Below are 24,333 nucleotides of genomic sequence, written 5' to 3' on the forward strand. Positions count from 1 at the left end.
GAACCACATAAAATCTAGGATGAAATTGTCCCCGTATGAAAGCCTTCACTTGAGTGGTGGGCAGTGTGGTGTTGGTGGAGGACATTGTCAGGTCTCTTGGATGTGTTTACGGTGCTCGCTAAAACCTGCAATGCCATTGGAGGGGGGACCATTGGTGTCTCCTGAGTGATGTGAGCTATAGCTGTTTGTGAAGGCAGGAGATTGTCTGTGTAAGTGGACACCCCAGCCACAGACATACATATTTTCATTTTTATCATGTGTATACATCATCATCATCATCATCATCATGTTTACGACATTCTATATAATCTGCAATGTCATTGGAGGGAGGGCCATTCGTGTCTCCTGAGTACAACAACAACAAAACTTTATTTATATACCACTCTATCTCTCCAAGGAGACTCAGAGCAGCTCCCAAGTAACATCATCAATACACATTAGAGTAAACAGCATAAACATAAAATTAACAGTAGTGGGAGCTAAAGCTATTTGTGGAGGTGGGAGTCTGTCTGTGCAAGTGGACACCCCAGTTGTTGTAGTAGGGCCTGTGAGTAACATTACAAACAGTGGTACAGGTGTCAGAAGGGGGAAAAGGGTTACGGTACTCGGGAGCAGGAATCCGATGATGAGAAGCAGAGAAAGAGGATCCGGGACATATTTACAGCACTTACAGATGAGGAGTCGTTTGAGGGATTCTCTGGGGATGATGGGTCAATGAGTGAAGGAGAAGAAGGAGACACCATGGATTGGACTAAGATAAGAGAAGTGCAAGCTATTTGTGAGGAGCCAACCACTAGTGATACCTTTAAGGAGTTCTCTGGGGGTGAAGACTGGCAATCAGGGGACCCAACTGAGTCTTGGGAGGACCTAAGTCTTGACGAGAGATGGAGGAATTGGAGGGAAGGACAAGGGAATTCACGTGAAGAGTTGGGAGTAGCTACGTGGGATAATGATGGGGCGGTGGTCAGTTCATCTTCTAATGATGATTTGTGTTCTGTCGCGCGCTGGGCCTGTAAATAATTGTCTTTAGAACAGGATGTGCAACCTTTGCCCAGCGGGAAGCCAGGGGGCCCGAAGAGAAGTTCTCAGAGGGTTTCACCACAAATAGTCTTTAGATGGCTTGTGAAGTACAACAAAGTCCTTTATTAATGAACATTCAAACAAAACTTCTCTTGTCTTCAGTAAAGTTAAGCAAATGATTCCAAGCTTTTAGGCAACTGGTGAATTCCTAATCTTGCCCACGAAGGACAGGCAACTGTCTTCACTAACTTCTTCTTTAAAGGAAAATCCCCTTTTTAACTTCTCCCAGGCTGACTGTAATCTAACCCTTACTGATGTGGCTCCGCTACTGGGTCGAACTGCGTCTCAAACGCCGAGTGGACCTACCAGCAAGGCATTAGATGTTCTCCAGCTGGAGTTCTTTGGTCTTCAGGGCTGTTTTCCTGGAAATTCTTTGGAGACTCTTGAAACTGTTCTCCCCCGGAAATTTTTTAAAGCTTTGGGGAGGCTTCCCTGGAAAATCTTAAAGGTTGAAGCTTTTGTACAGGGGAAGCTTGCACACATCCTGTACATAGCTTTCCTTGCTGAGACTAACTAAAAAATGGCTCCCTTCCCTTCTCAATTGCCCTGAGCAAGGGGTGGGACCAAAACTTAACGAAGATGGACAGGTGACTTGCCCTATGACTGCAACCAAAAGAAGCTACCTATCTGCAGAGTCCCTGAAACCTAGGACTGCAATCAAACATTTAATACAAAGCAAATAAAGTTGGAGCTCCTGGTACAGCTGTACCAGAACAATTTGTAAATAAAAGTGAGTTCAGGGGAGATGGGTCCTTGCAGAAGACAAGGTGTTGGTGAGCGTTCGTGTGTTGGGTGCTGTGTATTGGAAAAGATTCTTGTAGACTTGTTGCTGCCTGTTTCGTGTTCGGCGTTGGATCTGCAGTTTGGATCTCTTGATTGTTCGCGTGTTATTGACCCGGACTGGCTTCTCGTGAATGTGGACTTCTCTCTTTTTGGACCTGGACTGGTTTGGCTAAAGACGCTGCTTCTGCGGACATATTTTCACTTTTACTATGTGTATAGATATATAGATTTACTTTGCCATTTTTTCTAACATTCGAGTGTTGAATTCAGTGGGCACCTCTGCAGCGTCAATGGGCAAATGTCCATCTATATATTCTCTACTACATCTCCCATCGACTACTAGTTAGCAATAAGGGGCTGATGGGAGTTGTAGTCCAACATTCCGGCCCACTCCCTGCAGTGCAATGCATTTCAGGCGAGCGGAGGAGGAGGATGCATCCGCCCCAAAGCAAACCGAACTCAGGACCGATTAAACGAAAAACACTCTTTTATTGTAAGCATAAACACGTCAATAAGTACACAACTTTTAAAGAAGAGTTTTGTTCCATTTGCGAGAGATTCGGCTCGAAATCGACTCTCTTTTCTGCTAAGAAATCGACGCAAAACGATTGCTACAAGGCGTGTATGGTTTACGGCACAGATCTGATAACGATTGATAGGCTAATATAAGGCGATTTGGTCATCGGAAAGAAAGAAGCCCGGGTTCGAACCTCCAGCAACACATTACAAAGCAGATTTTCGGGCGGGAAGGCACCAGGAGAAGGTCATGGCGGTGGAAATTTGCAAATGTTTTGAATATCGTCAGAAAAGAAGAGAATTCTAAAAACAGAGAACCAACCTTGGCAGAAAATGGAGATATATATATGTGTATATATATAAACAAAGGCACTTGGAAGCCCTGTTTCCTTAACACCGGCCAAGGGCAGAGTGTGTTTGCTCTCTGCGTACAAGGCAAACACTCCCGTCCAAAGGAAAATAATGGCCCCAAATTGCATAACGAGAAGCATCTTGTCTCCATAACGACCGGACCGACCGTGCGAACATTCCTGCCCTTCTGGAGGCCGCGAGAGCCGAGGAATGGAGAAAGGGGAAAGTCCCACGGCTGGCTGCCTCTCACCAAGGGAGAAGAGAAGAAGGGGAGGATTATACACGTACACACACACATATATATGCATATAATATTCAATTCAACACTCAGCAAGGAAGGAAGGAAGGAAGATGGTGGGGGAAGGAAGGTAGAGAGAAGAAGGAAAAGAAAAGAAGAACAGGGAGAAAGCAGAAGGAAGGGAGGAAGGAAGGAAGGAAGGAAGGAAGGAAGGAAGGAAGGAGAAAGGAAAGACGGAAGGATGGGAGGGGAGAAGAGGAAGAAGAGGGAGAAAGCATATGTATGGATGAATGGAAGGAAGGAAGGAAAAGTGAGAGAGGGAAGGAAGGAAAATGAAGGGATGGAAAGGGAAGAAAAGTGGGTGAAAAGCATAGGAAGAAAGGAAGGAGAGAAGGAGGGAAGGTAAGGAAGGAAAGGAAATGAAAGAAAGAAAAGGGGGAAAGCAAAGGAAGGAAGGAAGGAGGGAGGGAGGGAAAAGGGAGAGGGAAGGAAGATGAAGGGAGGAAGGAAAAGGGAGAAAGAGAAGGAAGGAAAATGAAGGGATGGAAAATGAGGAAGGAGCGAGGGAGGAAAGGAAGGAAGGAAGGAAAGAAAATGAAGGGATGGTGAGTGAAGAAAAGTGGGTGGAAAGCATATGAAGAAAGGAAGGAGGGAAGGAAGGAAAAGGGATGAAAAGGTAAGGAAGGAAAGGAAATGAAAGGTAGAAAAGGAGGAAAGCAAAGGAAGGAAGGAAGGAAGGAAGGAAGGAAGGAAGGAAGGAAGGAAGGAAGGAAGGGAGAGAGGGAAAGGGAGAGAGTGAAGGAAGATGAAGGGATGGGGAGGGAAGAAGGGGAAAGCATATGGATGGATAGATGGATGGAAGGAAGGAAGGAAGGAAAAGGGAGAGAGGGAAGGAAGGAAAATGAAGGGACGGAAAATGAGGAAGGAAGGAGGGAGGGAGGGAAGGAAAGAAGATGAAGGGATGGTGAGCGAAGAAAAGTAGGTGGAAAGCATAAGAAGAAAGGAAGAAGGGAAGGAATGAAGGGAGGAAGGAAAAGGGAGGGAAGGGAAGGAAACAAAAGAAAGAAAAGGAGGAAAGCGTAGGAAGGAAGTAGTGAGGGAGGGAGGGAAGGAAGGAAAAGAAGCAAAAGAAGGGAGACAGGGAAGGAAGGAAGGAAGGAAGGGGAAGAGAGGAAAGGAAGGAAAGAAGATGAAGGGTTGAGGAGAAAGAAGAAGGTGGGAAGCATATGAATGAAGAGAGGAAGGGAAGGAGGGAGGGAGAGAGGAAAGAAAAGGGAGGGAAAAGAAGGAAGGGAAGGAAGGAAACAAAAAGAAGAAAAGGGGGAAGCATAGGAAGGAAGTAGGGAAGGGAAGGAAAGAAGGAAGAGAGGAAAAGGAAGGAAAGAAGATGAAGGGATGAGAAGGGGAAAAAATAAGAGGGTGGGAAGCATATGAAAGGAGGGAGGAAATGAAAGGGAAGGGAAGGAAGGAAATGAAATGAAAGGAAGTAGAGGGGAGAAATAATAGGAGGGAAGGAAAAAGGAGGGAAGGAAGGAAAGGAAACAAAAAGAAAAGAAGAGGGGAAAGCATAGGGAGGAAGCAAAAAAGGAAAGAAGGAGGAAAGAATAAAGAAATGTTAGGGAGAGAAGGAAGATGAGGGGATGGGAAGGGAAGAAAGAAGAGGGGGAAAGCTTAGGAAGGAAGGAAGGAAACAAAAGGAAGGAGGGGAAAAATATAGGAAGGAAGGAAGGAAGGAAGGAAGGAAGGAAGGAAGGAAGGAAGGAAGGAGAGGAGGGTTGGTGGTTTCCCATAAGGCACCCCAAATGAAAAGTGTTTTGGGTTCGGCGCTGCAACCCCTTCCTCTCTCTTTTCCTTCTCATCCATTTGGCCTGACACATGGCCACCTCTCTCTCTCTCTTTCTCTCCTTTTCTAGCGCTTCATCCCACTGACGATGCCTTGGAGGAGGTCGATGGGGAGCGGGAAGACGATGGTGGAGTTCTTCTCGGCGGCGATGGTGGTCAGGGTCTGGAGGTAGCGCAGCTGGAGCGCGGCCGGGGACTCCGTGATCACCATTGAGGCCTCCTTCAGCGCCCGGGAGGCGTTCATCTCCCCCTCCGCAGCAATCACCTGCCAGAAGAACAAGCAGGGTTATCATCGGGATGGAGGAAGTGGTTGTGCAAGGCTTCGCCATGCCCTGGTGGAGCAAGTGTTTCCCAAGCCATGGTCCCCAATGGGGGACGGGCATCCTTCCCACCTTGGCCCTGGCTTCACGTGCAGCTTCGGCTTCGGCGGCCATGGCTCTCTGCAGCTGGACTGGCAGCTTCACATCCTTGATCTCCACCCGCTCCACTTTGATCCCCCAGTCGTCCGTGGCCTCATCCAACGTGGCCTGCATTTAAACACGCAAACAAAATAATAACGGTCAGGAATGCAGCCAGTGCCGTAGGAGAGACTCCAAAGCGGAGCTTGTTGCAACTCGACAGCAGCATTGACACCTATGAGCCATAATAATAATAATAATAATAATAATAATAATAATAATAAACCACATGCTTCCGCACTGACATCTATGAGCCATAAGGACAGACAGGTAATTAATAATAATAAGCCTCATGCTTCCACATTGATACCTATGAGCTGTAATAATAATAATAATAATTATTATTATTATTATCATGCTTACATGCTTCCACATTGACACCTATGAGCTATAATAATAATAATAATAATTCTCTTATTTCCATGCTTCCACATTGACACCTATGAGCTGTAACAATAACAATAACAATAATAAACCTCATGCTTCCGCATTGACATCCATGAGCCATAAGGACAGACAGGCAATTAATAATAATAAGCCTCAGGCTTCCACATTGATACCTATGAGCTGTAATAATAATAATAATAATTCTCATGCTTCCAGATTGATACCTATGAGCATTAATAATAATAATAAAAATAATAATAATAAACCTCATGCTTCCGCACTGACATTTATGAGCCATAAGGCAGACAGGTAATTAATAATAATAAGCCTCATGCTTCCACATTGATACCTATGAGCCATAATAAAAATAATAAGCCTTGTGCTTCCACATTGATACCTATGAGCTTTAATAATAATAATAATAATAATAATAATTCTCATGCTTCCACATTGACACCTATGAGCCATAAGTATATGCTTCCACATTGATACTTATGAGCTGTAATAATAATAATAATGATAATTCTCATGCTTCCATGCTTCCACATTGACACCTATGAGCCATACTAATAATAGTTATTATTAATATGGCTTAAGCCTCATGACTCCGCATTGACACCTAAGAGCTGTATTAACAATAACAATAATAATAACAACAACAACAATAATAACAATAATAAAGCCTCATGATTCTGCATTGACATCCATGAGCTGTAAGAAGAGCAGGTAAATAATAATAATAATAATAATAATAATAATAATAATAATACAAGCCTCCTGCTTCTGTATTGATACCTATGAGCCATAAGAAGAGGCAGGTCATAAAATTATTATTATTATTATTATTATTATTATTATTATTATTATTATTTGAAACAGAACAAGATGAGTCCACAGCAGACAAGATCACTCTGCTGGCTGTTGAACTGGATCACACGTCGGACACTTCCCAAGTGTCTAGTGTTGTTGTTGTTGTTATTATTATTATTATTAGTAGTAGTAGTGTTATTATTATTATTATTATTATTATTGTTATTATTGGACTCATGGCTTCCATACTGATACCTATGAGTGGTAGGAGAGGCAGGTAATGAATTATTATTATTATTATTATTATTAGCCTCATTCAACTGTAGGCAGTTCCATCAAAACTCCTAATCCATGGAAAAACACTTTATGTGGGAAAACAATAAAGACAGTAAAAGGATCAACACTCTTATCTTTGTCAGGACTAAAAGGCTTGCCATATAAAAGCATTGCGTTCCAAATCTCAGCACGTAAATATTGATTGGCTTGCAACCACTACGGCTTTCTCAATAATTGGATAATTAATCATAGTATTATTACCTCACTGACTTACGAGAAAGAGGCTTCGGTTCCTGTTTCCTCTCTTCCCTGCTTCTCCTTCCTTATCTACCCATTGTTTTGATCCGCCTCAAACAATCACCAGCAAGCCATATAATCTAGCATATCCAACAGCAGCTTTCCCAGATACTTTTCCCATCCACATTACATACTTAAACCACTAAAAAAGGGATGGAAAGAGGGAAGAAAGGAAGGGAAAGGGAGGAAGAGAAAGAGAGGAAGGAAAAAGGGAGGAAGGAAGGAGGGAAGAAAGAAAAAGAAGGGACAAGAAAGAGAGGAAGGTAGAGAGAGGAAGGAAGGAGGGAAGAAATAAAGAAAAAGAAGGGAAGAGAAAGAGAAAGGTAAGAGAGGGAGGAAGGAGGGAAGGAAAGGGGATAAAGGAAGGAAAAAAGAAAGGAAAAGAAAGGGAGGAAGATAAAGAGAGAAAGGTATGAGAGGAAGGGAAAGGAAGGAAAAAGGGTGGGAGGAAGGGAAGGAGGGAAGAAAGAAAGAAAAAGAAGGGACAGGAAAAGGAGGAAGGTATGAGAGGAAGGAAGGAAGAGAAAGGAAAAAGGAAGAGGGAAAGAGAAAAGAAAGGAAGGAAAAGAAGGAATGAGAAAGGGAGGAAGGCATGAAAGGAAGGAAGGAAGAGAAAGGGGGGAAAAGGAGGGAAGAAAGAAAGAAAAAGAAGGGACGAGAAAAGGAGGTAGGTATGAGAGGAAGGAAAGAAGAGAAAGGAAAAAGGAAAGAAGGAAGGAGAAAAGAAATGAAAGAAGGAAAAGAAGAGACGAGAAAAGGGAGGAAGATACGAGGAAGGAAGGAAGGAAGGAAGGAAGGAAGGAAGGAAGGAAGGAAGGAAGAGAAGGGACGAAAAAGAAAGATGAGAGGAAGGAAGGAAGAGAAAGGAAAAAGGAAAGAAGGAAGGAGAAAAGAAATGAAAGAAGGAAAAGAAGAGACGAGAAAAGGGAGGAAGATACGAGGAAGGAAGGAAGGAAGGAAGGAAGGAAGGAAGAGAAGGGATGAAAAAGAGAGAAAGATATGAGAGGAAGGAAGGAAGAGAAAGGAAAAAGGAAAGAAGGAAGGAGGGAAGAAAGAAAGAAAGAGAATGGACGAGAAATAGAGGAAGGTATGAGAGGAAGGAAGGAAGGAAGGAAGGAAGGAAGGAAGGAAGGAAGGAAGGAAAAAATAGATGAAGGAAGGAGGGAAGAAAGAAAAAGAAGGGACAAAAGAAGGGAAGAGAAAGAGAGGCAGGTATGAGAAGAAGGAAGGAAAAGAGGGAGGAAGGAAGGAGGGAAGAAAGGAAAAGGCGGGACGAAAAAGAGAGAAAGGTACGAGAGACGGGGCTCCTCCGTACCTGCATGCTGTGCGCAATCTCTTCTCGGTCAGAAAGGATCTGCGAGAGGTTCTTGGTGCCCAGGACGTTCCGGAGTGTGGTCTGGGCCAGGAGTCGGGTGGCCGAGTCGGCATTGGTGATGTTGGCCACGGCCAGGGTGGCGTTCTGCACCCGGTAGTAGACCACGCCATCCACATTGACAGTCACAGAGTCCTTGGTCAGGATCTGCACATTGACGGAAAAGGCAACCAATATTCAGAAGGCGAAACAGTTTGAGAAACCAGGGCACATCTACACTGAGGAATTAATGCAGTTTGGCACTGCTTTTGCTGCAACAACTCAATGCTACGCAGTTCTGGGAGTTGCAGTTTGGTGGCAGCTTTGGCTCAAGGTTGGAATCAAAAGTATTTTCCGGTCATTCTGAAATATGAGCAAGACATGCGATCCCGGGCTATTTATATCCGGCATCCAGATTCCGGGGACTTACTTCCTGAGGCGGGATATCGAAGGAAATGGTCCGCATGTCCACGTTGATGAAGCTGTCTGTGCAAGGCAGGACGAAGAACAGGCCTGTCCGAGAAAAAGGGATTTATAGTTCACCTCCAATCAAAGAACATTCTGAATTCCACCAACAATGGAATTGAACCAAACTTGGCACACAGCACTCCCAGAACCAACAGAAAATACTAGAAAGGTTTGGTGGGCATTGACCTTGAGTTTGGAAGCTGTAGTTCACCTACATCCAGAGAAGGAGTTGTAGTTCACCTACATCTAGCGACCACAAGTTTGGATTGGACCAAACTTGGCACGGATACTCAATATGCCCAAATGTGAACACTGGTGGAGTTTAGGGAAAACAGACCTTGACATTTGGGAGTTGTAGTTGCTGGGATTTATAGTTCACCTACAATCAAAGGGCATTCTGAACTCCACCAACGATGGAATTGAACCAAACTTGGCACACTAAACTCCCATAACCAACAGAAAATACTGGAAAGGTTTGGTGGGTATTGACCTTGAGTTTGGGAGTTATAGTTCACCTACATCTAGAGAGAATAATGATGGATCTGGACCAAACTTGGCACAAATCCTCAATAAGCCCAAATATAAATACTGGTGGGGTTTGGGGAAAATAGACCTTGACATTTGGGAGGTGTAGTTGCTGGGATTTATAGTTCACCTATAATCAAAAAGCATTCTGAACTCCACCAATGATGGAATTGAACCAAATTTGGCACAGGACTCCCATAACCAACAGAAAATACTGGAAACGTTTGGTGGGCATTGACCTTGAGCTTGGGAGTTATAGTTCGCCTACATCCAGAGAGAAATGTGGACTCAAATAATGATGGATCTGGACCAAATTTGGCACGAATGCTCATTATGCCCAAATGTGAAGACTGGTGGAGTTTGGGGGAAATAGACCTTGACATTTGGGAGTTGTAGTTGCTGGGATTAATAGTTCACCTACAATCAAAGAGCCTTCTGAACTCCACCAATGATGGAATTGAACCAAACTTGGCACACAGGACTCCCATAACCAAGAGAAAATACTGGAAAGGTTTGGCGGGCATTGACCTTAAGTTTGGGAGTTGTAGTTCGCCTACATCCAGTGAGCACTGTGGACTCAAACAATGATGGATCTGGACCAAACTTGGCACAAACACTCAATATGCCCAAATGTGAACACTGGTGGAGTTTGGGGAAAATAGACCTTGACATTTGGGAGTTGTAGGTTGCTGGGATTTATAGTCCACCTACTTTCAAAGAGCATTCTGAACCGCACCAATGATAGAATTGGGCCACACCGAACCCCTATGTCTTGAAGGGACTCGCTGGTCTATAGATAGACATATACACACATGGATAGGCTTACTGACCTGGCCCTTTTGCCCCTCCTTTCAGGATGCGTCCCAGTCGGAAAATGATGGCTCGTTCATATTCTTTGACAATCTGGGACATTAAAAAAAATGACAAGAAATCATTTTCACAGCTTGTTCTTTCATTTTGTCCTGAACATATTGACCTAGATTTTTCACCGTTCGCATACAGTATGTGAATGGTGATGAGAGAAATAGTCAGTTAAAGAACACAGAAGAAATAATAATAATAATAATAATAATAATAATAATGGAAATATTGGCATATATTAAATGCGACCGCTATTTCCACTGCACCCCATTAGATTCAACATTAAACACTAAAAAAGCAACCACTTCCCCCTATAAACTCTCTACACTACTATAGTTATTATTATTTTATGATATTATTATTGCTATATTCTTATTTGATTACTATATTATGTTACTATATTTATTATTGTTATTACTATAGTCTTAATTTATTACTATTATTATATTACTGTATTTATTATTACTATATTATTTTTATTTTACTACTTTATGATATTATTATATTCTTAGTTTATAACTATATTATTATATTATATTATTATATTTATTATTACTATATACTTATTTCATTACTTTATATTATTATTACTATCTTCCTATTTTATTACTATATTATTATTATATTACTATATTATTATATTACTTTATGATATTATTGTTACTATAATATTATTTTATTGCTATATATTTACTATATTATTATTTTATGTTCTGGTTGCAGATGACACAATAAATAAAATAAATATTATTTTATTACGTTACAATATTATTATTATTATTATTACAACTACATTTTTATGTAGTTGTAGTAATAATAATAATATCATAAAGTAATATTTTATTCCTATATTATTATTTAGTATGGCTATTATATTATTATTATATTATAAAGTAATAAAATAAGAATATAGTCATAATAAATATAGTAATAAAATATAATAATAATATAGTTATAAAAAGAATATAGAAATATCATAAAGTAGTAAAATAAAAATAATATAATAATAATTATTTTTATTTTACTACTTTATGATATTATTACTATATTCTTTTTATAACTATATTATTATTATATTATATTACTATATTATTATTACTATATTTATTATTATATTCATTCATCTCAAATAACCCGGGCAGCACCGGGTTCCCAAGCTAGTATATAATAAAATATGGTAATAATCATACTCATATATAAAATATTAATAATACAAATATAAAATAAAAATATAAAATATAATAATAACAAACTTTCAGATGCATCTAATCATCATCATTATCATAATCATACTAATTATTACTTTATAATATTATTATTACTATATTCCTATTTTATTTCTATATTATATTACTATATTACATTATATTACTATATTATATTATATTACTATATTATATTAAATTATATTACTATATTATATTATATTACTATATTTATTATTATTACTATATTATTATTATTGTATTACTTTATGATATTATTGTTACTATATTATTTTATTGCTATATTATTATATTACTGTATTATTATTGCTATATTATTATTGTATTACCTTATGATATTATTATTATTATTATTATTATTACAAGTACATTTTTATTTTATTCCTATATGATTATTTAGTATTGCTATTATATTCGTTCATTATTATATTGTATAATAATAATAATAATAATAATAATAATATAGTGTACAATGAGTGAACGAATACAAAGGCCAGCATAGTCATCTTATTTCCTGTGTACTAATCTTATTGTGTATCAAATAATCATGTTTCAACTGTACCTTGATGCAGAGCCAGATGGACAAAGGGAACGTGGCCAAGACCAGGAGGAAGGAAACAATCACCAGGATCCATCCGCAGAAGCCAAGATCACCATCGGAGACCTCTGAGAGCCAAAGAGGTGGGAAATTTAGGGAATTTTTGGGAAGGAAAATGGGGAAAAATGCAACATTGCACCCTTGACAAATAGATAAAGGGTCCCTTTAGGACAAGTTGATTGAGATCTCAATGGTTTCTGTTGTCCAGACACCAAATAAATAAATATAAAATAAGAATAAGAATAAAGGTAGTTTCCCCTTGACATTAAGTCTAGTTGTGTCCGACTCTGGGGGTTGGTGCTCATCTCCATTTCTAAGCTGAAGAGCTGGCGTTGTCCATGGACACCTCCAAGGTCATGTGGCGTGCATGACTGCATGGAGTGCCTTTACCTTCCTGCTGGAGCAGTAACTATTGATCTACGCACATTTGCATGTTTTCGAACTGCTAGGTTTGCAGAAGCTGGAGCTCAAGCACAGCCTCCAGATGCCGGAGATGAAAAAAAATGGCAAAGCCTTTGCCTGTGTTTATATATTATCTGCCCTTGTTAATTGTATAACAGCATTGAATGTTTGCTATATATGCGTTACCGCTCTGGCGGGAAGGTAACGGCGCTCCATGCAGTCATGCCGGCCACATGACCTTGGAGGTGTCTATGGACAACGCTGGCTCTTCGGCTTAGAAATGGAGATGAGCACCACACCCCAGAGTCAGACATGACTGGACTTAATGTCAGGGGACAACCTTTACCTATATATGCGTTTTGTAATCCGCCCTAAGTCCCCTTGGGGAGGTAGAGCAGAATATGAATAAAGTGTGTGTGTATATATCTATATATCTATATCTATACATATAATAAAAGAGAATGTTTGTATGTGGAGGGAGGACCAGAGGGAGGACGTAGGGAGGAGGTGTATGTGGCAGCTTCCTGATTGGCTGCCACTGTGGTACAATTTGCATATGGTCTCTGATTGGCCAGCCTCAGCATTCCAACATTCTATCTCAAATAACCCAGGCAGCGCCGGGTCCCCAAGCTAGTATATAATAAAATCTGGTAATAATCATACTCATATATAAAATATTAATAATACAAATATAAAATAAAAATATAAAATATAATAATAACAAGATTTCAGGTGCATCGACTCATCATCATAATCATAATCATATTAATATAATAATAATAAGCATACTAATACAAAATATACTAATAATAATATAAAATATAATAATAACAAGTCATTAGGTGCATCTAATCATCATCATCATCATAATCACAATCATACTTACATAATAATAATAATAATATAAAATATAATGAGAATAAGCCTTTGGGTGCATTTAATCATCATCACCACCATCATACTAATATAATAATAATAAACATAGTAATATAATAATAATAATATAAAATATAAGAATAACAAGCATTTGGGTGCATCATCACCATCATCATACTAATATAACAATAATAATCATAATCATACTAATATGAAATATAATAACAATAATAATAACAAGCTTTCAGGTGCATTTAATGATCATCATCATTCTAATAATCATACTAATATAATAATAAGCATACTAATCCAAAATATACTAATAATATAATATATAATAATAACAAGCCATTGGGTGCATCTAATCATCATCATCATAATCATACTTACAAAATAATAATAATAATAATAATAATAATAATATAATGAGAACAAGCCTTTGGGTGCATCTAATCAGCATCCTGATATAATAATAATAATAATAATAATAATAAGCATACTAATATAAAATATAATAAAAATATAAAATATAATAACAACAAGCCTCTGGGTGGATGTAATCACCATTATCATAATTTTACTGATATAATAATATTATAGTGGTATAATAATAATATAAAATATAAGAATAACAAGCCTCTGGGTGCATCTAATCATCATCACCATCATCATACAATATATAACAACAACAATAATAATCATACTAATATGAAATATAATAACAATAATAATAACAAGCTTTCAGGTGCATCTAATCATCATCATCATTATAATAATAATACTAATATAATAATAAGCATACTAATACAAAATATACTACTAATAATATAAAATATAATAATAACAAGTCATTGAATGCATCTAATCATCATCATCATAATCATGCTTACAAAATAATAATAATATAAAATATAATGAGAACAAGCCTTTGGATGCATCTAATCATCATCATCATCCTAATATAATAATAATAATTATAATAAGCATACTAATATAAAATATAATAAAAATATAAAATATAATAATAACAAGCCTCTGGGTGCATGTAATCATCATTATCATAATTATACTGATGTAATAATAATACACATAGTAATATAATAATATAAAATATAAGGTGGCGCAGTGGGTTAAAGCGCTGAGCTGCTGAGCTTGTTGACCGAAAGGTCACAGGTTCAATTCCGGGGAGCGGCGTGAGCTTCCGCTGTCAGCACTAGCTTCTGCCAACCTAGCAGTTCGAAAACATGCAAATGTGAGTAGATCAATAGGTACCGCTCCGGTGGGAAGGTAACGGTGCTCCATGCAGTCATGCCGGCCACATGACCTTGGAGGTGTCTATGGACAATGCCGCCTCTTTGGCTTAGAAATGGAGATGAGACCACACCCCAGAGTCAGACATGGCTGGACTTAATGTCAGGGGACAACCTTCGCCTTTACCTAATAACAACAAGCCTCTGGGTGGATGTAATCACCATTATCATAATTTTAATGATATAATATTAAACATAGTAGTATAATAATAATATAAAATATAATAATAACAAGCATTTGGATGCATCTAAACATCATCATCCTAATATAATAATAATAGTAATAATAATAATAATAATAATAAGCATACTAATATATAATATAATAAAAAATATAAAATATAATAACAACAAGCCTCTGGGTGCATGTAATCATCATTATCAGAAGACATCACGGCTCTGTTTCACCATTGCCTCACCACCAGTTACTTTCAGTGGGACAATGAATTCTACGAACAGAAAGATGGAGTAGCTATGGGGAGCCCTCTCAGCCCAGTCATAGCTAACTTCTACATGGAACACTTTGAAGAACAAGCCCTGGAGACAGCAACCAAAAAGCCCACGATATGGTTCAGATATGTGGATGACACCTTCACCATTTGGAGCCATGGAGAAGAAGAACTCAACAGGTTCCTGGACCATCTTAACAGCATCCACCCAAACATCCAGTTCACAATGGAAAAAGAAAATGAAGGAAGACTGCCTTTTCTAGATGTCCTAGTCATCCGCAAACCAGATCAACAATTGGGTCACACCGTCTACAGAAAACCCACACACACGGATAGATATCTACATAAAAACTCCAACCATCACCCAAGTCAAAAAAGAAGCACCATTAAAGCCTTGGCAGACCGTGCAAGAAGAATCTGCGAAGCCCACCTCCTCCAAGAGGAACTGAACCACCTCAACTGGGCTCTCCAGGCCAATGGAGACTCCACCTCAGACATCAGAAGAGCTGCAAGACAACCGAGAAGAAGCCACGAGAGTCAAGACGAAGATCCACCCAGAGGAAAAGTGTTCCTGCCATACATCAAGGGAACCACTGACCGCATAGGGAAGCTGATGAGGAAACACAACATACAAACAATCTACAAACCCACCAAGAAAATCCAACCAATGCTACGTTCAGCAAAGGACAAGAGGGATCCTCTCACTTCTGCAGGAGTCTACCGTGTACCATGCAGCTGTGGACAAGTCTACAGAGGGACCACCAAACGCAGCAGCATTGTCCAAACACGAATCAAGGGACATGAAAGGCACTGCAGACTACTTCAACCAGAGAAGTCAGCCATAGCAGAGCACCTGATGAACCAGCCTGGACACAGCATATGATTTGAGAACACAGAAATGCTGGACCACACCAACAACCACCATGTCAGACTACACAGAGAAGCCATTGAAATCCACAAGCATGTGGACAATTTCAACAGAAAGGAAGAAACCATGAAAATGAACAAAATCTGGCTACCAGTATTAAAAAAAACTCAAAAATTACAACAGCACAACAACAGAGGAGAAACAAACAGGCACATCTTAACACCTCTCAACAAAAGATTCCCCCAGGCTCAGCCAGGCCTTCAAATGGTAATGAAGGTGATCAGTTGAAACATTCACACCTAGCTCCAGCAGACAAGAATCCTTTGTCCCTCCCTGGTCATTCCACAGTTATATAAAGTCTTTTTCCTAACTCCAACAGACCTCACTACCTCTGAGGAAGCTTGCCATAGATGCAGGCGAAACGTCAGGAGAAAATGCCTCTAGAACATGGCCCTATAGCCCGGAAAAACCCACAAGAACCTAGTGATTCCAGCCATGAAAGCCTTCGACAATCCATCATTATCATAATTATATAATAATAATAATAGTAATAATATAAAATATAATAATAATAATTTAATAATAACAAACTTCTGGGTGCAAGTAATAATAATAATCTAGCTTAGGAGGCTCCCCTTTGGAGTGGAATGTAGTCTTTCATGGGGGTGTTTCTGGGGTTGCGTCTGCACTGTTGAATTAATGCGGTTTGATATGACTTGGAAGAGCCAGGGCTGTGTCTGTGGCACCCAGGCAAAAGGAACCCATTGGCCAAGGCCTTCCCACTTGCGCAGGTTTGCACTTGCCTCTCTTGCAACACCTTCTTTCTGGGGCCCATCAAAAAAAGTTGCAACAGAACTGTGTTCCAGAAGGAGACCCATAGTCTGCCCCCCTTTTACTCTCTCTCTCTCTGTCTCACCTCCGATCTTGGTGGGCTCCCTGTTCTTCTTCCGAAGGCCGCTCTCCGCGTCCTCCATCACGCCCACTGAGGCCAGCTCACCCCCCTAATCACCCGGGTCGATCGCGCCACAAAGGCCCACGAGGAGCCGCACAGGCAGGCAAGGTCTGTCCGCGCGGAGAGGAGAGCAGGGAAAGCTTCTGCCAGCCCGGGAGGGAGGCCACGCCCACTTGGAAATCTCCAACAGAAAAGGACACGCCCCCTTCGGGCTCAGAGATGGAGGCCACGCCCCTTTGTCGCCTCTAGGCAGAAAGCCACGCCCCCTCTTGGTTCTAGATGGGAGGCCACGCCCCTTTGGGGGACGTCTAGTTCAGCCACGACCGTTTGGACGAGTCTCAAGGCGGGAAGCCACGCCCCTTCGAGCTTCAGACGAAGAGGCCACTCCCCCTTGAGCTCAGAGCAGGGAGTCTACATCCATTTGGAATATCTAAGCGGGATAAGCCACGCCCCTTTGGAATAGATAAGAGGGGTAAGCCACCCCCCCTCTGGAGAACTCACAGCAGGAGGCCACGCCCAGTTTGAATATCTAAACGGGATAAGCCACACCCCTTTAAGGGGCTCATCGCGCGGAGGCCACGCCTATTTGGAATATCCAAACGGGATAAGCCACGCCCCTTTGAGGCTCAGAGCGAGGAGGCCACGCCCATTTGGAATATATAAGTGGGATAAGCCACGCCCCTTTGGAGCTCAGAGCGCGGAGGCCACGCCTATTTGGAATATCTAAGATGGATAAGCCACGCCCATTTGGAATATCTAAACGGAATAAGCCACGCCCCTTTGGAGCTCAGAGCGCGAAGGCCACGCCCATTGGGAATATCTAACCGAGATAAGCCACGCCCCTTTTGAGGCTCAGAGCGCGGAGGCCACACCTATTTGGAATATCTAAGTGGGATAAGCCACGCCCCTCTGGGGAACTTGGAGCGAGGAGGCCACGCCCATTTGGAATATCTAAGTGGGATAAGCCACGCCCCTCTGACGAACTTGGAGCGAGGAGGCCACGCCCATTTGGAATAGCTAAACACGATAAGCCACGCCCCTTTGGAGCTCAAAGAGCGGAGGCCGTGCCCATTTTGGAATATCTAAGCGAGATAAGCCACGCCCCTTTGGAGCTCAGAGCGCGGAGGCCACGCCTATTTGGAATATCTAAGTGGGATAAGCCACGCCCCTCTGGGGAACTTGGAGCGGGGAGGCCACGCCTATTTGGAATATCTAAGCGGGATAAGCCACGCCCCTCTGGGGGACTTAGAGCGGGGAGGCCACACCCATTTGGAATATCTAAACGGGATACGCCACGCCCATTTGGAATATTTTAGCAGGATAAGCCACGCCCCTTTGGAGCTCAGAGCGCGGAGGCCACGCCCATTTGGATACCCAAACAGGATAAGCCACGCCCCTTTGAGGCTCAGAGCGCGGAGGCCACGCCTATTTGGAATATCTAAGCAGGATAAGTCACGCCCCTTGGGGCGCTCAGAGAGGGGAGGCCACACCCCCTTCTGGCTCTAGCTTGGGAAGCCACGCCCTCCTTGCAGAGAGAACAACAACAACGAGATCCCTGGGGTCCCTTGGGCTGGGCCCAGGCTGCAGAATGAGTGCCTTTGGACTCAAGTGTTATGGACTCATGGGATTTGATATAATCTGTTGTAGAATACTAATAGTGCTTGTGTATTATATAAGTTGTGCTATAATAATACAGTACAATATACTATATAATAATATTATAATCATATATGACATATAATACATACCATATAATAGTAATAATATGGGATCATGTTATTGGATCATGGGATCTGATATAATCTGTTGTATAATACTAATAGTGGTAGTGTATACAATGTCCATAGTTCATTATAGGAGCCCCCGGTGGCGCAGTGGGTTAAACCCCTGTGTCGGCAGGACTGAAGACCTACAGGTTCAAATCCGGGGAGAGGTGGATGAACTCCCTCTATCAGCTCCAGCTCCTCATGCGGGGACATGAGAGAAGCCTCTCACATGGATGATAAAAACATCAAATCATCCGGGCGTCCCCTGGGCAACGTCCTTGCAGACGACCAATTCTCTCACACCAGAAGTGACTTGCAGTTTCTCAAGTCACTCCTGACATGACCAAAAAAAAAAAAGTTCATTATAGGAAAGTCCATAGAAGAAAGTATGTCCATAAAAGGGAGGAAAGTCCTTGATGTGGGGCAAAAAGGTTCAAAAAATCATACAGAGAGGCTTAGCGATTCCACTGAGCCAAGATATGGAGCTCCGCATCACTGGGGCTGAAGCTTTGGTCCTTGGAGAACTGTAATTCCCTTCAAGAGCTGGAACCAGGTGGCAGATCCATTCCCCAAAGGTCTCATGGGATGACCACATCAAGTTCCCGGGTCCAGAAGGACGAAGAAGCGACGGCAGGAGCAGCGGAGCAGCAGGAAGCTCAGTTTGACAATCAGCTGTTTCTCTTTAAATATATTCTCAAAAATAAAAAGGTTATTCCCAGAGCACAGGAGCCTGAAATGCAAAAAACGAGATAGCAGATAGTGTTAGAACTGAGCTAGGAAAAATATGGCACCAAAATGGAGTCGTTTGGTTAACCCGCGGATACGGGGGGCCCGAGGGGTTTCCGTATCCGCGGTTTAAAGAAACACAGATTCGGCCTCCCTGGCAGGCCGGAAAAGGAAAAATTCATGCGTTAGATACCTGTGAGTCAGGAAATAGACACAATGTATCACTACAAAGTGACTGGACTGATCTCGAAGGAGCTGGGGGTGGTGATGGCCGACAGGGAGCTCTGGCGTGGGCTGGTCCATGAGGTCACGAGGAGTCGGAGACAACTGAACAAATGAACAACAACAACAAAATCACTACGAAGAGGTGAAGGTTATAATTCAATTACTCTTTATTAGGGGTTTTGTTACAATATTTGTGCTGGGGAGAAAAGCAAAAGGAGAGAGCTCAAGGTTGCAAAGAGTCCCTGGTTGAGGCTGCTGCTGAGGCACATTTCATCAGAGTTGGCCCAACAGGGCATTCAGGAACTGTGGAACTCCCTGCAGCTGGTCAGATCAGCTGGAAAGTAGGGGTCTGGGGCAGATATGGCATCACAATGATTTTGCAGTGTAGATGCATCCATTGGAATCATCCAAGACTGCAGTGATAGCTATAAGAAATAGGGAAGTCTATTGCAGCTGAGGGTTACATCTCCTTTTATGGCCTGGCCCTTGTGAGCGACACCCGCTGCCTTGCACACTCTGCACGTAAACCTGTGGCTTCTCTAAACAGGAAATGGGTTCCTGCACCCCATGCAACAGGAAGAGATTGGGAACATGTTTCGGGGAAACTGGGTGCTCCGTCGGAAGTGAAAGCACACCCTGGTTGGGCACGGTTACGTTTGTGCAAAGCAGAGGAAAACCTTGTAGACCTTCTAGAGTAGACATGGGCTGTTAGGAATTGTGGGAGTTGAAGTCCAAAACACCTGAAGGCCCCAAGTTTTCTCATGTCTGTTCTAGAGGCCGCAGTGAGGATTCTGCTAAAATTATCCAGAGAGAGAGAGAGAGGGATAGATTAGTAAGAGAGAGAGAGACAGGTAGACAGACAGCCAGATAAAGAGAGGGTGGGATCAATAGAGAGAATAGAGGAACTGATAATCAGAAAGAGAGAGGAGGAAGGGCTAGGTAGGTAGGTAGATAGATACAGTAGACAGATGGATAGATAGATAGATGGATGGATAGATAGATAGATAGATAGATAGTAATGGAGAATTGAGAGATAGGTAGATAGACTGATAGACTGACACATGGATGGATATATAGATAATGAGATGGGATAGAAAGATAGGTAGATAGATTAGATATAGATAGATAGATAGATAGATAGATAGATAGATAGATAGATAGGATAGCAAGGGAGGATAGATCGATAGTGTGGGAAGATAGATAGATATGAGAGGGAGGGAGGATAGACAGAGAGGAAGGTAGATATAAATGATAGATAGATACGAGTAAATGGAGGGTAGAGAGATCAATAGATAAATGACTGACAGATAGGGAGGGAGGATAGATAGAGAGGAAAGTAGATCTAAATGATAGAAAGGGTGATAGAGAGGTAGATAGATAAATGATTGACAGATAGGCAAGATAGATAGTAAGGGGGATAGATAGAGAGGTAGATGGATAAATGATTGACAGATAGATGGGCAAGATAGATAGATAGTAAGGGGGATAGATAGAGAGGTAGATAGATAAATGATTGACCTACAGATAAAAAGTGAGGGAGGATAGGTAATATATGATAGAGATAGATTGAGAGGGGATAGATAAGTAGATAAATGAAAAATAGATAAATAGCAAAGGGGATAAATACAAGTATGATAGAGATAGATAGATAGATAGATAGATAGATAGATAGATAGATAGATAGACAGACAGACAGACAGACAGATAGTAAGGGGGACAGATAGATATAAAGATAGATAGAGAAGGGGGATAGATAGATAGATAGATAGATAGATAGATAGATAGATAGATAGATAGATAGATATAGAGAGATAGAGAGATAGATAGATAGATAGATAGATAGACAGATAGACAGATAGATAGAGAAGGGGGAATAGATAGATAGATAGATAGATAGATAGATAGATAGATAGATAGATAGATAGATAGATATAGATAGATAGCTATAGAGATAGATAGAGAAGGGGGATAGATAGATAGATAGATAGATAGATAGATATAGAGAGATAGAGAGATAGATAGATAGATAGATAGACAGATAGATAGAGAAGGGGGAATAGATAGATAGATAGATAGATAGACAGATAGATAGAGAAGGGGGAATAGATAGATAGATAGATAGATAGATAGATAGATAGATAGATAGATAGATAGATAGACAGATAGATAGAGAAGGGAGAATAGATAGATAGATAGATAGATAGATAGATAGTAGGGGGTAGATAGATATATGATAGAGATAGATGGATGGGTAGATAGCGAGCAAGGATTGATGGGTAGATAAATGATAGGTACAAGGATGGATAGATATATGATATAGATAGATAAGAGAGAGAGAGAGAAATAAATAGATACGATAGATGGACTGACAGATTAATAACAACAACAACAACAACAACAACAATATATTTATAGTCTGCCCTTCTCCCCAAGGGATCTCAGAGCGGATTATGGTATATCAACAGACACAGGCAAACATTAAATTCCTTGTTACAGTGAAACAAAATAAGACACAAATAGACAGACAAGGGCAAAAGCTTCTCCTTTCATTTCTGGCTCTGGAGGCAGTGCATATCTACGGCTCTGGGGGAAGTGCTTATCTTCATTTCCGAGCTGAGGAGCCGGCCTTGTCTGTAGACACCTCCTGGTCACGTGGCCGGCATGACTGCATGGAGTATCTTTTTGACTTTTCCCTACTGATTAATCTACTCACATTTGCATGTTTTTGAACTGCTAGGTTGGCAGGAGCTAGGGCTAACAGCCGGAGCTCACACAGTTCAGCAGCACAAGGGTTTAGCCCAGTGTGCCACCTGCAGTGCCATGCAGGGAGATGCAGACAAACAGACAGGCAGACAAAAGGATGGTCATCAACCTCCACTTTTCTAACTAATTCCCTTTCGAAGTTCAAACTGACTTCGAACATGGGATGCATTTGCTACACTGTGGAAATACTGCAGCTTGACCCCACTTGAACTGCCAGGCTCAAGTCTATGGGATCCTGGGAGTTTGATGAGGCGCCAGCGTTCTTTGGCAGAGAAAGCAAGGGATTTGTTTTGAATTATTATAATAACAATTATTATTCTCATCCCATTCCCACAGTCAAGTGTCCTCCTCCGACTTGATTTTTAGCATGAAAACAAGTTGAAACTTCTTCCTTCGCTTCTTTCTTATCTCGAAGTACAAGAGCCATTCCGAGGGGCCTTTGAATGGGGAACATTCCCACTCACTGCTATGGCCTTTTGCAAAATGCAGAAGTGGATGAAGCATATGCATTTTGTTCAATGCATTTGAACTCTTTGCCCTGCGATGCCACCTTCCGGGGAAGCAAAAAAGCACACAAGAAGAGGGCGGTTGCATTGCATTGCAGGTTGTTTATATTTGAAAAGCATCCCTTCACAGAGGTTGCATCAGTGCCCTGTTTAGCTTTGGGTCGAATCAACCGATCCAGATTTATTATTCGGAAAACATTGAGCCGAGGTTGCATTGTGATCAGAGATGCTCCTTTCGTCTCACCCTTGGTTTGGGGAACATTGACCAAAGAGGAGAATAGCTTCATTGGTATGATATTGGGCCCATTAAATTTAGAACAGGGTTTCCCAAACCCTGGCCTTCCAGGAATTTTGGACCATTGCCTCCCTGGCATTGGCTGAGGATGATGGGAATTGCAGTCCAAAGACCCAGATAGAGAAGTAGAGAGATATATATAGAGAGAGATAGTGAGGAGGGAGGGAGGGAGAAAGAGAGAGAGGGGGATAGAAAGAGACAGAGAGATCATAGATAGATAGACAGACAGATGATTGATAGATAGATAGATAGATAGATAGATAGATAGATAGATGGGATAGAGAGATAGAGAGATTATAGATAGATAATGGGCAGATGATAGACAGATGATAGAGGCTAGATTGTAGATTAATAGACAGATGATAGATAGATAGATAGATAGATAGATAGAGGCATAGAGAGAGGCATAGAGAGATTATAGATTATGGACAGATGATAGATGATTGATAGATAATAGATAGATAGATAGATAGATAGATAGATAGATAGATAGATAGAGGCAATACATAAATAGCAAGGCAGATAGAGAGAAATAACAGGATAGAGGGGTAGATAGATATCGATAGATAGATGATTGGTGGATGGATAGATAGATGGTGAGAGGGGATAGAGAGAGGTAGATAAATAGAAAGATGATACATTGATAGATTATAGGTCGAGGCGATAGATAGATAGATAGATGATTGATAGATAATAGATAGACAGATGATAGATAGATAGAGAAAATAGATGATTGATAGATAGATAGATAGATATAGATAGATAGATAGATAGATAGATAGATAATAGATGATAGACAGAATAGACAGACAGATAGATAGTAAATGATGGATAGATGATAGGTGATGATAGACAGATGATACATTGAAAGATGATAGATAGATAGATAGATAGATGATAGATAGATAGATAGACAGACAGATAGATGATAGACAGAATAGACAGGCAGACAAATAGTAAATGATAGATTGATGATAGGTGATGATAGACAGATGATACATTGACAGATGATAGATAGATAGATAGAGACAATAGATAGATAGAGACAATAGATAGATAGATAGATAGATAGATAGACAGACAGATAGTAAATGATGGATAGATGATAGGTGATGATAGACAGATGAT

General features: G+C 40.9%; 1 protein-coding gene across 1 annotated transcript; it reads right to left on the bottom strand.

The window, feature by feature from the left end:
- Positions 1 to 2,332: 2,332 nt before the first annotated feature.
- Positions 2,333 to 17,083, bottom strand: LOC132763676 (stomatin-like). The gene is made up of 7 exons (XM_060757372.2): positions 16,889 to 17,083; positions 12,032 to 12,135; positions 10,213 to 10,285; positions 8,820 to 8,902; positions 8,354 to 8,557; positions 5,203 to 5,337; positions 2,333 to 5,075 (listed from the first exon to the last, which is right to left on the bottom strand). Exons 1-7 carry the CDS (start codon positions 16,944 to 16,946, stop codon positions 4,878 to 4,880), a joined length of 855 nt encoding a protein of 284 aa, XP_060613355.2. The 5' UTR covers positions 16,947 to 17,083; the 3' UTR covers positions 2,333 to 4,877.
- Between the last annotated feature and the right edge of the window lie 7,250 nt (positions 17,084 to 24,333).

The sequence above is a fragment of the Anolis sagrei genome, chromosome 11 (genome assembly GCF_037176765.1).
Source record: "Anolis sagrei isolate rAnoSag1 chromosome 11, rAnoSag1.mat, whole genome shotgun sequence".
NCBI classification, from domain to species: Eukaryota; Metazoa; Chordata; class Lepidosauria; order Squamata; family Dactyloidae; genus Anolis; species Anolis sagrei.